The sequence below is a fragment of the Drosophila suzukii genome, chromosome 3 (assembly GCF_043229965.1).
Source record: "Drosophila suzukii chromosome 3, CBGP_Dsuzu_IsoJpt1.0, whole genome shotgun sequence".
NCBI lineage: Eukaryota > Metazoa > Arthropoda > Insecta > Diptera > Drosophilidae > Drosophila > Drosophila suzukii.
Genome location: NC_092082.1, coordinates 86,450,926 through 86,463,147, shown reverse-complemented (window position 1 = coordinate 86,463,147; position 12,222 = coordinate 86,450,926). Strand labels below are relative to the sequence as shown.

Genomic DNA, 12,222 nt, shown 5'->3' with positions numbered 1-12,222 from the left:
ATTATTGTGGCGGAGATCGAACTTGTATACCATCAGATTTAGCAGCATTTATTTTGTCTATGATATCGAATATCTATTTATATGTGTATGTGAAAATCTATCCCTATTTGTGTAAGATAACCAAAGGAAAGTGTGAAATAAATTGAATGTGATATTTGTAAGGCAATCTTGGAGATTTCATAATGGGACTAAAAATAGATAATCGATTCCATTAGACATGTGTGAACAGAAACTAGGGAGATATCAAGCATACTTGGCTAGATGCTTCAAATTCTTTTTAATTAGAAGCTCCATCGGTTTTCTTTTTGCCACTGTTGTCTAATTGCTCATGACCTGTATAAACTTTCGCCATTACCAACTTGGAGCGCACCATGTGAAATTTGCGCATCTCCTCCAGGTCCTCCAATTCCACTACCATATTATGCTTACGTTCAAGGTGCGCTTTCAATCTGAAATAGAATTAGATATTATTAATTGCACATTTTATTATGATTTCAGGAGGGATACTAACTTGTTACGTGCTGGAAAGCTCTGCTGGCAGTGGGAGCACTCAAATGGCATGGCCGTATGGGTGCACTCGTGATTCCTAAGCGATGAAGACGACGTGAAGGACTTCTGGCAGTCGGGAAACTCGCAAATAAAGCGAGATCCCGTGTGCTTCACCTGCTGGTGGACAGTTAGATGGGAACGCTGGGCGAATCGACGATCGCAGAGATCACAGGCATAAGGAAAATCTTTGTTGTGAAAGCGTTTATGAATTTCCAGGGCCTTGGCAATGGCGAACACCTTGCCACAGGTGTCGCAGCGGACTCCAGCTTGCCTATGCTTGGAGTCCACGTGGACTTTGAGTGCCTGTTTGGTGAGGTAGACCTTGTCGCACTGGCTGCACTCAAAGTGTGGGCGAGTGCCCAGGTGAATCAACTGGTGTTTGGACATGCGGGAATGGTTCTTGAAAACCTTGTGGCAGTATTTGCAGGTAAATTCGCCTGAGTGGCGATGACGGGGTACGATGCCCTCTAAAGTGGCAAGGGCATTGGAAGATTCAGGGTCATCCTGGTCACCCTGCTTCTCTTCAATCTCCTCCAGAGGGAACTCCTTGCTCATATCCTCCTCATCCTCTTCCTCTGGTACCTCCTGCTCGCAACTTTTTGTGGATTCAAAGATCTCCCTCAGCTGCTGGTTGGCAATGGACACTTTCTTGTGGAAATCGTAGGCCCAATGCAGTTCCACGGCACATCGTTTGCACAAGGTTCTGGGCTCATGGCTGGGAGTCTGGCGGAGATCTTCCTTGGTGCAAATCTCGTAGCAGTCGTAGTAACTGAGTTCCGCCTCCTGGTCATAGATGCTGGACATGTCTAGCATCTGGTTGGGATGGGGCTCCTCCAGACATAGTCGGCAGCAGTTGATGAGCTCCAAAAACGAAGCACCTCCTGAAAATGACACTTCTTGGGACACAAGATGACCCCGAACTTCGGTCGCTCTCTTTCGTATGGTGAAGGTAAGCGTTTTTCCCACTTTTATCTTTTGCGGATCCATCTGTGGAATGTTGATCATTATAAGATGGCGTTATTTTCCTTAAATTACTAGTACTATCCGGTTAGGAATTGAAAATCCCCGCTCAAAACACTAAATGCAAAGAAAAACTAAACATAGCTGCCGCAGAGTTGCCACCTGTTCGGTGACAGGCTGGCAACGCCAGGGAGCGCTTAAATTTTTAAGAACTTTTTTGCTCCGCTGTTGTTGTGATTTTTTTGTAAATCCCCCGAAAATGGAGCAACATTTTGAGCCGGAGACGACCGTGAAAAGTACTGAAACGGATATCCTGCATCCCGACGATGCCCAGTACATTTGGCTGCCCTTTGCGGTGCTCGTTGGCATTTTTGTTCTGGCAGCCTTGGTGCGTTACATTCCTTATCGCAGTCTGTTTGCTCAAGTGAATTTACATTTGTTTAATTTATGCATTTGGGTCTCCAAAGGTGTACGTCATGTCTCGTAGTCGCTGCCGGGTTTCCTTGGATTGTCTAAGACGCAGGAAGGCCCCGCGAAGTGGCTACATCAACGTGGATGAGGAGGATTCCGATGTGCCCATGGCCTGCGGAGATGAACTGGGGGATCACCAGATTACAGCCAGCCTGCTCTCCGGACGCCTGCACATTCAGGATGTAAGTGAAGCCTATATAATGACCTATTCCTCCTATAGCTTATCTTATTCACAGGAACCAAGTAACGCTTCCATTGCCTAGACAATCTTAAATTACTTCCAAACACTTTATTGTCCACGTTGTATCCAAACGGTGGTTGTCCTCGACTAAGTTACTACTGCAAACTACGTGCCTCTACTACAAGTACAACGAAAATAGCCCTAATTTTAATGATCCGTACTGGTTGCCCCCAGTATTCGCGTTGTCAGGTCGTAGAAACCAAAGAAGAATGCACCGCCCAGCGTGATCCACATCACTCGCGGCACGAAGCCAGCAAACAGACTGAAAAAACACATAAACATACATAAATAAATGTAAACATAACTATTAACCTATTGCTAGCCAAGTTTATAAGGTAAATATTTACCCGCCAAAGCCTCTCTCCAGATAAATGCCATGCAAAATGCTCCGGGCACTGCGACGTCGGTTAAGACTCTCCCTTTCGGCCAGCATGATTCGGGTCTTGACCACATCGAGTGGTGTGGTTAAACCCGCGGAAATGCCACCAGCGACGGCTCCACAAAGGGCCACCGACAGGGGAGTGGATTCGTAGCCGGTTAGGGGAGTCCATTGCAGCTTAAAGTACTCCCAAAGGGGAAACTGGATCAGACTGAAGGGGATCTCCCGCATAATGGTGGAACCGAATCCCCGATAGAGACCGCGTTGCAAACCCTCGGTGCGATAGGCCCTTAGCAGGATTTGGAGGCCAGACTGTTTGTTGCCCAGCAATGTTTGGGAGCGCTGCTTGGCAATCTCCACGGGAACGCGGATCAGGCAAGCCAACTAAGGGATATGGAAATTTGTTAGCTCTATAAACAGAGTAAGGAGTATCTAGGTAAATCCCACCACTTCTGCTGCTGAAGCCGCTGCCATGTGAACATAGGGCGAATCTTTGGTTTGGGTAAGTGAGCTGAGGAACTGCTTCCCGCACTCGTAGGTGCAGAAGAACAGGGCCGCCGTGGGAGCACTTCCTGCAGCCGCAGGAGCCAGTCCTTTGTAGATGCCCCTAAAGCCTCCTGCCCGCCAAAAGCCCAGCTCGCTCTGCAGGCGGGTCTTGACTGTGTCTATGGGAAAGAGGGCAATGTCCACTACCATGCCAGCCACGCCTCCAGCCTGTAAGACCCAAGTTTAAGATCTTGATTCTCATGTAAATATTGTAGGTACTCACCACAAGGGCATGTAGAAATTTCAATTTGTTAACCGGCTCCTGCATGCCGATTTCCAATGACCCTGCGGCCGAATCCAGACCTAGCTCCGCTGCCATGTCCTAGTAGTTTGGTTTAGACACCCAGTTTATGTCATGCCGCAAGAGTATTTGTTTAAACTAATTTAATAAACAAAAATATAAAATGTGGTTGTTAACGTAACAGTCAGCTGGTTTTTAATGGTCCGGCAACGCTGTGCACCACAGCTGATTGCTGTGGAGTTGTCAAGGTGTTCAAACTTCAGCCATATTTTAACCCTAGAAAAAATATATATTATAACATATTTTTCTTTAAAAAATATAAAATTTTTATACATTTTTATATAAATATTAAATTTTTTAAATGGTTTAAATAACTTAATACCTTTTATGTGTACTTGACAACCCTAGATAGCCGTCGTTCTTGGGAAGAAGAAGAGGAACAGCAGCACCTATTTGGCCAAGTGGAATAAAATTGGCCGTGATTTAACCGATATTAAAAGCTCGGCAGCAGCATTAGAAACAAATAAACCCAGGATCGAATCATGGCCCTTCGCTTGTCCCAGAGACTGCTGCAGACGCAGACGCCGTTCCTCACCCGCGTACGTTTTCTCGGCCGGGAAATTGGCCAACAAATAGAAATTACATAAGAAATTACGCGGCGGGCAGATTCTACAGATTGTCTTTAACTATTCCCATTGCAGGGCTACCCGCTGCTGGTAACCAAGGAGAAGTCCGAGGATGTGGCCCACACCAAATCGGCGCTGCAGAAGAAAGTCACGGTGAGTCTGGCCACTGGAACTACTGCCCCCCAAGTGAGGTTATAGCATCCTTATATATCTTCGTGGACAGGGCACCGACATCCCCTCGGCACAGTACGGAGGTCGTCATGCAGTCACCATGCTGCCCGGCGGCGGCATCGGTCCGGAGCTGATGGGCTATGTGCGCGAGATCTTCCGGTACTGCGGTGCCCCCATTGATTTCGAGGTGATCGACATCGACCCCTCCACCGAGGGCAACGACGATCTGGACTACGCCATCACCTCGATCAAGAGGAACGGAGTGGCGCTCAAGGGCAACATTGAGACCAAGTCGCAGACCTTGTCCGAAGTCTCGCGCAACGTGGCCATCCGCAATGAGCTGGATCTGTACGTGAATGTGGTGCACTGCAAGTCGTATCCCGGCATCCCGGCCCGCCATCACGACATCGACGTGGTGCTCATCCGCCAGAACACCGATGGCGAGTACGCCATGTTGGAGCACGAGTCTGTGCCCGGAATTGTGGAGAGCATGAAGGTGGTGACCGTCGACAACGCGGAACGTGTGGCTCGTTATGCCTTCGAGTATGCCCGCCAAAACAATCGCAAGAAGGTGACCACCATCCACAAGGCCAACATCATGAAGCTTTCCGATGGTCTCTTCCTGGAGGTAGCCAATCGTGTGCACAAGGACTATCCTGAGCTGGAGCACAACAACATGATTATCGACAACACCTGCATGCAGTCTGTGTCCAACCCGCACCAGTTCGATGTCATGAACATGACCAATCTGTACGGCACCATTGTGTCCAACGTCCTCTGCGGCCTGATGGGAGGAGCTGGTCTCATTTCCGGCAGGAACTACGGTGATCATGTGAGTACCTCTCCCTTACACCAAACGTATCACCCTTCATGTTCACTATACCATTTTCAGTACGCCATCTTCGAGCCGGGCACCCGTAACACAGGAACCGCCATTGCCGGCAAGAACATTGCCAACCCGGTGGCCATGATCAATGCCAGTGTCGACATGCTGAACCATCTGGGCCACAAGGAGCACGCTAATGTCATCCAGGAGGCCGTCTACCAGACCATTGTCAACGATGCCATTCGCACGCCAGGTAATCATCCCCCGTAGCGTTCTTACCCAACAGAATCATTTACATCATCTCCGTATCTTGCAGATGTTGGCGGCACCCACTCCAGTACCGATGTGGTTGAAAACATACTCAAGATCTTGAGTGCCAAGCGCGTGAATTGGTAAAATAATCGTCTGCATTTAGAGTAGCTTATATGTTCTTTTATCGCGCTGTCACAACCGAGTGTTGTATTTTCTATTTAGTTTTTAAACAAACAAACATCTATCGCTTGTCCCCCTTCTACTGTTTACTGTTGCGATGGGTTCTGCCTAAGAGAACCTTGTATTATGATTTCATGCTCTGTTATTGTATTATTTTAATTACTTACTGATTACTTTAGCAGAACTGTAAGTGTTATTGCCAAAAAAGGCCTAACTGTGTCTCTAACCAACCAGCACACCCACAGACTACACTTAACAACTAACTTTTTGGTTTCTTTACAACTATATTGGGTTATTTTACTGTAAGCAATGGCAAATAACTTGTGACCAAGTGACTTTAAATTGTTTATGGAATATTTTTCGGTCTCTCTGTCTACAAAATTGGCGTCCTATTTAGCAATTGCTTTGTTGAAAAATTTCTGTTGTATATTTATTTTAAGTAGTCCTCCAGTAGATCACACCACCACACACACATTCAGTACACAAGTATGTAGTTTTCGTTTTGAACGTGTAACCAAAATGTCCTTGTCCAGCTCTAATCAACAAAATTATTCTGTTTTCTCTCCTCTCCCCGAAAACCCAAAACGCTTTACCGCTCCGCAGGCCACATGGAAACTATTTTAGCCAAGTTTAGGCTCTCTTGCACTACCGAAACTCAACCAACTGCTAACAAACTCAGCAAAACAAACCAAATCGAACCAAGTCTAATACCAAACCAATCAAAATTATATTAACCCACAAACTAAGCCAATTCGAGAAGCCTTGTTCCCCAAGCCAATGCATTCAGCCAAATGTGATGCCCAGAAAAAAAGAATCGCTATAATCAAATCGAGGTCGAATTGTTCCGCTGCTTAACCCAAACAAATATGATATGTTACCCCGGCTAAATGTCCATTGTGTGTTCATTCGATGTCCAAGTGTGATAATTCAGGTAATACAAACTCCAAGTATAATTCAGTTTTATAAATCTTGAGCCCTTTAAATGGAAACTAATAAAGTATTTTCTTATATTTCACAGATTTTCTTGCCGGTCCTATCCAATGTTTCTTCACTCTGGTTCTTTTTTTATTCCCTACTAAGAGATACATTTTCTTTTTTTAACTTTCTATCCAAAATACCCTAAGGCAACAGTTTAATGTACAACAAGAATAACACACATTGCGCTCTTAAAAAGCCAAGCAAGTTTCCAAAAATAGTCAAAGCGATATAAATTGTAATTTTAAATTTTCCAAAAGAATTGTAATATTGAGAAGTTGATTCAAACAAAATGTATTATTCTGTTCGAATATTTATTAGAAAAAAAAGACACTGTATTTACTAATGTTTTCGATTGGGCGGGAAAAATAATGGGCATTTAGTGGGATACTAGAATTTGCATTATTGATAAACAAGTAATACCAATTGGGAGTTTTGAAAAATATCTAAATTTCAGAGGATCAACCTTTTGATAACTTGGATTGAGATAGGAACATCAGTTTTCATGCTTTTCCAACTTTATCACATGGGTATATACATAGTTCCATAGGCACATGCCCCACTTCAACGCACAGAATGAAGGCACAGTTTTTCACTTCGGTCAGTTTTATCAGAATTACTTCTTTGTTTATTAAACCTTAAAAAGAGCGACAATCCAGTAACCACGGGTAGCAAATGGATAGCTTAGAAACGCAGCTTCTGGAAGAACCACTTGTTCTTGCCCTCCTTGTAGACGGACTCGAACTTGACGCGGGTCTGGAAGCGGTGCGTCTTGCGCTTGACGGGATCCTTCAGGTCCTTGGGCGACAGCTTCTCGAAACTGATGTCGTGCGCGGTGTAGCGGGTGGGCATCAGATGGTTGTAGTTCAGGCTCTTCAAGAAGGGCTTGACCTTAGACTTCTTCTTCAGCTTGTTCTTGCCCATCTTCTTGGTCACCTTGCGCGGGTAGCGGTCGATGCCGGCGACGAGAGCGTGGCCGAAGGGCTTCTCAGGGGTGCCATCGTCGGAGGTCTTGACGATGATGGCCTTGCGACCGGCGTAACGTCCGCTAAGGACGATTACGATCTTGCCCTGCTTCATGATTTTCCTCATCTTGGCGGCTTGCTCTGTAAATCCGTTGTTTTTGTTTGAAGAGTGCATGAAATGGGATGGAAAATAACAAATTGTTAGTAAGTTTATCAACAAATCAGTAGTTACAATTTATATCTAAGTCCCGCCAAAATATATAGTAATATCCGTTGATTTGGGAAGACAGGTGCCTTGAAGTTAAATTATTCCTATGGTAAGTTGAGATCTTTGGAGGAATCTATAATACAGCAGCATGAAACCAAAATATGTCTCCAACAAACACGTTTTCAGCTAGTAAGCCGGATGCTTTGGGGTGCTGATTTCCTATTATGTATATTATTATCTTTAAAAACACTGAATTTATCCGTCCCTATGAAGTCTAAAGATGTGGTCAAACAGACCATGCGGAGTGTTACATGCATAAATTGTTGGGATTTTTCATGGGCACAGATGGGCATTGCCATCGGCGAATCTTTGAATCTACTTTATAGGGTCGGAAACAGAACGTTTTCTGCATTTTAAATTAAAATCCACTTTGAGAGGGCGTGGTTTCCATAATTTACACCACTCACAGTCCTAACAATTCACAGAAAAATATATTTTGGCTAAAATTTAACTAAATTAACACGCGGAGCACACCACTCACCGGAAACGGGCGAAAAGAAAAGAAGGGGAGATTTTAGAGCTGGGAAATACTCGTTTTTTTCGATAACAACGCGAAGATGCGGTCACACTTTGCGCATTGCAGGTTATATTTAGAATGAAAAGTGTGGTCACACCCGCTTAGCAAGTACACACACCAACAATCGATATGTTGTGGACATTTTTGAAAAACCATCAACGGTTATCACCCAACATTTTTAAAGTTCCTGAGTTAAAACCCTCAGATTTGTTAACAAAATAGATTTATTTAATTTTAGATGGTAATCATTTAGAAAACACAATACATACTAGTCATTGCTTAAGGAGAGTAACTACTCCTTGTAGTTTTCGGATATATGTATATCGGAAATGCCCGGTCCTACGTCTTTTTCTGGATTATCTTAAATGTATTACGCCGATTCAGTACATAGCTGACGGCAGTGGCAGCCGTAGTTAGGCCAGTTAGATACCAAAGACCCTGCAAGGCGGGATGATCTGTGGCAGGGAGGAAAAGATTGGATTACTCTATCTTGTTTATGAATGAGTGTTATATCTTACCCAAATAGTTCCAAATTGGAGCCCCCAAACTGAGGCCAATGGTGGCCAACTGCACGCCCGTGTTGATTTTGCTGAGGAGCGTGGGCTCCAGCTGAGCAGTAACACGAGTGGCATCGAAATAGCGCGAAAAGGTTTTCTAAGGAAGATTTAAAAATGTTAATGAGTGACTAAAAATTAAAAGGAATCTTTAACTTACCGGCGGTGGCAGACTTATGTAGCGAATAACAAATCCAGCTCCCAGGAGGAACACATCCCGGAAGACCACGATTCCGGCGAGCCACATGGGCAGCAAATCTGTGTAGCACAGAGCGATGACCAGCGAGCCCATCAGCAACTTATCGGCCATGGGGTCTAGGAAAGAGCCGAACTTGCTCGCCTGCGAGGGCCAACGACGGGCGATCTGGCCATCCAACTAGGGGGAAAGAAAACAGATTTTAATATATGTAAAAACACTTTTCTTTAGAATCATCTGCACGTTTGAGCCGTTTCAGGAAATATTTGAATCATTTCAGAACATATTTGCTAGCAGAGAGGCAGTAAGTATATGTGGCTATTTTGTTAGGATAAGCAAACTATTTTTGGAACTGAGTATAGTGCATTGTTTCTATTTAAATTGTATTATATGTATTTGATTGTTGAAATAAACACAGGCGGGCAGAACACAAATCAATAAATGATGCCAAAATGTACGCCGCAACCTGTTTTGTCTTGTGTTTACTATTCCCTTTCAAGAAATTTCGATGGTTTTGACATAGTTGTTATACAATATTATACAAAAGTACCTAAATAAATCCGACCCCAAGAAACTCACCAGATCCGTGACCCCAGCGAAGGCTAGAAGACTCATTCCCAGAGTGAAATCCCCTTGGACGATCACATATCCTATGTAGGGGGAGAGGACGGCACGACTGATGGTCAACATGTTGGGTATGGTCATGATATTCTCCCGCTCCTCGCGGATCTCGTCGATCTTCTCGCGCACTCGCTCCTGGACCTTGTGCCTCGCCTCCCGGATGTCATCAACCAGGAAGTTCTTCCTCTCGATGACGCCCTGCAGAAGGTGGCGTCCCTGCAGGGTGCGCAGATGGAGCGACTGCTTCTTGGCATCGGCATAAAGCCGGAGGCGGGCCAACTCATAGTTCCGCCGCCGTTTTATGTCCAGGAACGAGATCCGGATGAATCCCGTGGCGGCGGCATAGCGATTTAGGCAGTTCACGAAGCTACTACCGCCGACGCCCAGGACGTGCTCCAAAGTGGCGGCTCCATGATGCAGTGGCCGCTGCACCTGCCGGAAAATTATGGCGGGTAGCATGGGGTTAATAGACGTCCGATCCCAGTCTCAAGTTCAGACTCTTTTTCGGGCTCTGCAATCACAAATAAACACCACAATCAGCTCCAATTTATTGAGATCCGTAACCTTGACTCCAAATAGATCGGCCGCCGACTTTTGGACGTCGTTATCACCGGTCAAACAACCCACCATTTGTCGGGGATCCTTTTTCACCAGTTGCCCCTGGGTGCAGTACAAAATCTGGTTCAATATTCAATTACTAATTAATCAGTCCACGGCATTTACGGAAATTTTAACACAATTTTGTCTTGTTTTTATTACACAAGTCGGCTCCGATAACACTATCGATACGGCGATGACACAATCGATAAGGCGCCGATTACTCCACGTGACTGCCAGAATGCACTAAATAATGCGCGTGTAACGCTTTTTTGAATTGCTCAATTTAATTTATTTGCAATTTTCATTTATTCAGCTGTTTATATAATGATTAATTATAAATTATCTGGTCAGTTTCGATATAAAATCTGACTTCACCATTTATATTCACCCAGTTTTATTGTAATGCACACGTTTTTGATAATACTCCCAATCATTTTGGAGGCTAATAAGGTTCCTATTCAGGCTACAACATGAATGACTCTCATCCATACAAAAAAAGATCAGCGATCTAAAAATTACTAATTTCAATGTGGATACTCAGGAATAAACTGCGGCAACCATGATTTATAAAAAAGGTTTTTCGTTAAACTATTTAAAATAAATATTCCACGCGGAATCTTTTTATGTCTATTTAAACAAGTTCAGAAAAAAGTTAAGAAATTAATATTCAGAATTTATTGCACTACAATTTCAAATACTAATGTCTTGTAAACAATCGTATGTGTAACGTCATCAAAAAGTACACTTTACAACACCTCAACACCTCATTTTACATGCTGGCCCCATATAATTTTTAGCAGTTGGATCAATATTTAGAGCTCACGGGCTATTCTTAATTTATTAACATTTTCCCGAATGAGGCTAGGTCCGGCTTGGCATATATTTAATGAAGCCACCATTAATAAGCCGGACCGCAAGCTGCTCTGGACTTGTCAGTCGTTTAATTGGATTAAATTTAATTACACTGCCACTTAACCCAGGCAAAAGCTGCTCGGCGGCCGTCTTGGATATGGAAATTAAGCCGCGGTTACCGTTTATTACTTAATATAAACTTTGGCAGTGGCTCGACCATGACCTGACCCTATCAGCTGGCTAATGAATTTTCCCGAAAGTTGCCAGGCCGAATCTGTTCCACGTTTAATGGCCACAATTACGGACATGCCTTCTTTAGTTAGTGAAAGCATAATTATGAAAGACTGCCAGGTTGCATTTTTGCCAAGGCTGGCACAAAGCAATCTTTTAGAAATATATATATCTCTTTTATGGGTTGGGTCATTATGTCACGTCCTGGGCATCATAGTAATTAAAGGTGGGGGACAAGGCGATGACACTTACCGGGAATTTTCCCCCGGGCATCGAAGACAATGCATCGGCATTAATAATGAACTGCAGGCCGAGGTGTTCGGGTCCAATAATGTCCATGGCATGTCAGCCGTCAGTCTGCATGTTAATTTCCAGAAACCACCTTCCATTTTCCCGATTTTCTGAATGACACTCGGGGCTACTCAGTAGCTGTCTGCCATAAACAGGAAGCTCCAGCAGGGCGGGAAATGCGGAAAATGCGCGCCTGCGGAAGAGATTGACAACTTTTTGTGATGCCCTTTTGAAACTTTTTAAGTATCCTCAAGGCAATTGAAAACAAAAACATGTAGCATTGAGAGTTAAAAGATGTAAATAATAAAGTTAATTAGATTATATTTGTAAAATTCTTTATCTTATTTTCAAAAGAAGATTCTAACTTAACTCTGCATGCGTTAATAATAAAATGTTACATTGATAAAAAATGGATTATATTATTATTATAAATAATTGCATGATTTGCCCTAAGAAATTTGTAATTTAATGATAAAGACTTTCAATTTGAAAGCAAGGTCTTAAATCCTGAAATGTAATCCTTCCATACTTAAAATTAAAACGTATTTTATCAGGAAAGAACGTTTTTTTAGTTTAATCTACAAAGCGTTGTAAATGAAATAATAATAATCCATTTTTCAGGGAAAAACTATCCCTTTGCAAAGGGAATTTAAGCTTGGTGTTCGATTTTTGCCCTGTCCCTCCACTGCCTTTTATAATTTTTATTTGGT

General features: G+C 43.6%; 6 protein-coding genes across 7 annotated transcripts; 2 read left to right on the top strand and 4 right to left on the bottom strand.

The window, feature by feature from the left end:
• Positions 1 to 34: 34 nt before the first annotated feature.
• LOC108019980 (zinc finger protein 73) lies at positions 35 to 1,556 on the bottom strand. The gene is made up of 2 exons (XM_036818615.3): positions 512 to 1,556; positions 35 to 449 (listed from the first exon to the last, which is right to left on the bottom strand). Exons 1-2 carry the CDS (start codon positions 1,552 to 1,554, stop codon positions 278 to 280), a joined length of 1,215 nt encoding a protein of 404 aa, XP_036674510.3. The 5' UTR covers positions 1,555 to 1,556; the 3' UTR covers positions 35 to 277.
• Positions 1,557 to 1,675: 119 nt separating this feature from the next.
• LOC108019979 (uncharacterized) lies at positions 1,676 to 2,532 on the top strand. The gene is made up of 3 exons (XM_017088064.4): positions 1,676 to 1,897; positions 1,977 to 2,162; positions 2,217 to 2,532. Exons 1-3 carry the CDS (start codon positions 1,769 to 1,771, stop codon positions 2,241 to 2,243), a joined length of 342 nt encoding a protein of 113 aa, XP_016943553.4. The 5' UTR covers positions 1,676 to 1,768; the 3' UTR covers positions 2,244 to 2,532.
• On the bottom strand, positions 2,255 to 3,584 carry LOC108019978 (S-adenosylmethionine mitochondrial carrier protein homolog). Its single transcript, XM_017088062.4, has 4 exons — positions 3,370 to 3,584; positions 3,048 to 3,314; positions 2,569 to 2,984; positions 2,255 to 2,483 (listed from the first exon to the last, which is right to left on the bottom strand). Exons 1-4 carry the CDS (start codon positions 3,463 to 3,465, stop codon positions 2,369 to 2,371), a joined length of 894 nt encoding a protein of 297 aa, XP_016943551.1. The 5' UTR covers positions 3,466 to 3,584; the 3' UTR covers positions 2,255 to 2,368.
• Positions 3,585 to 3,806: 222 nt separating this feature from the next.
• Idh3g (Isocitrate dehydrogenase (NAD(+)) 3 non-catalytic subunit gamma) lies at positions 3,807 to 6,755 on the top strand. 2 transcript variants are annotated; one of them, XM_036818377.3, is made up of 7 exons: positions 3,807 to 3,986; positions 4,089 to 4,166; positions 4,237 to 5,016; positions 5,077 to 5,263; positions 5,327 to 5,402; positions 6,046 to 6,373; positions 6,461 to 6,755. In XM_036818377.3, exons 1-6 carry the CDS (start codon positions 3,930 to 3,932, stop codon positions 6,074 to 6,076), a joined length of 1,209 nt encoding a protein of 402 aa, XP_036674272.1. In that variant the 5' UTR covers positions 3,807 to 3,929; the 3' UTR covers positions 6,077 to 6,373; positions 6,461 to 6,755. The 2 variants fall into 2 exon arrangements, with proteins under 2 accessions (XP_036674272.1, XP_036674273.1); XM_036818378.3 differs by lacking the exon at positions 6,046 to 6,373.
• A 263-nt stretch (positions 6,756 to 7,018) lies between these two features.
• On the bottom strand, positions 7,019 to 7,523 carry RpL27 (ribosomal protein L27). The gene has a single exon (XM_017085992.4). It carries the CDS (start codon positions 7,507 to 7,509, stop codon positions 7,102 to 7,104), a length of 408 nt encoding a protein of 135 aa, XP_016941481.1. The 5' UTR covers positions 7,510 to 7,523; the 3' UTR covers positions 7,019 to 7,101.
• An 850-nt stretch (positions 7,524 to 8,373) lies between these two features.
• Positions 8,374 to 10,326, bottom strand: CLS (cardiolipin synthase). The gene is made up of 5 exons (XM_036818703.3): positions 10,166 to 10,326; positions 9,497 to 10,049; positions 8,882 to 9,097; positions 8,686 to 8,821; positions 8,374 to 8,622 (listed from the first exon to the last, which is right to left on the bottom strand). Exons 2-5 carry the CDS (start codon positions 9,995 to 9,997, stop codon positions 8,507 to 8,509), a joined length of 969 nt encoding a protein of 322 aa, XP_036674598.3. The 5' UTR covers positions 9,998 to 10,049; positions 10,166 to 10,326; the 3' UTR covers positions 8,374 to 8,506.
• Between the last annotated feature and the right edge of the window lie 1,896 nt (positions 10,327 to 12,222).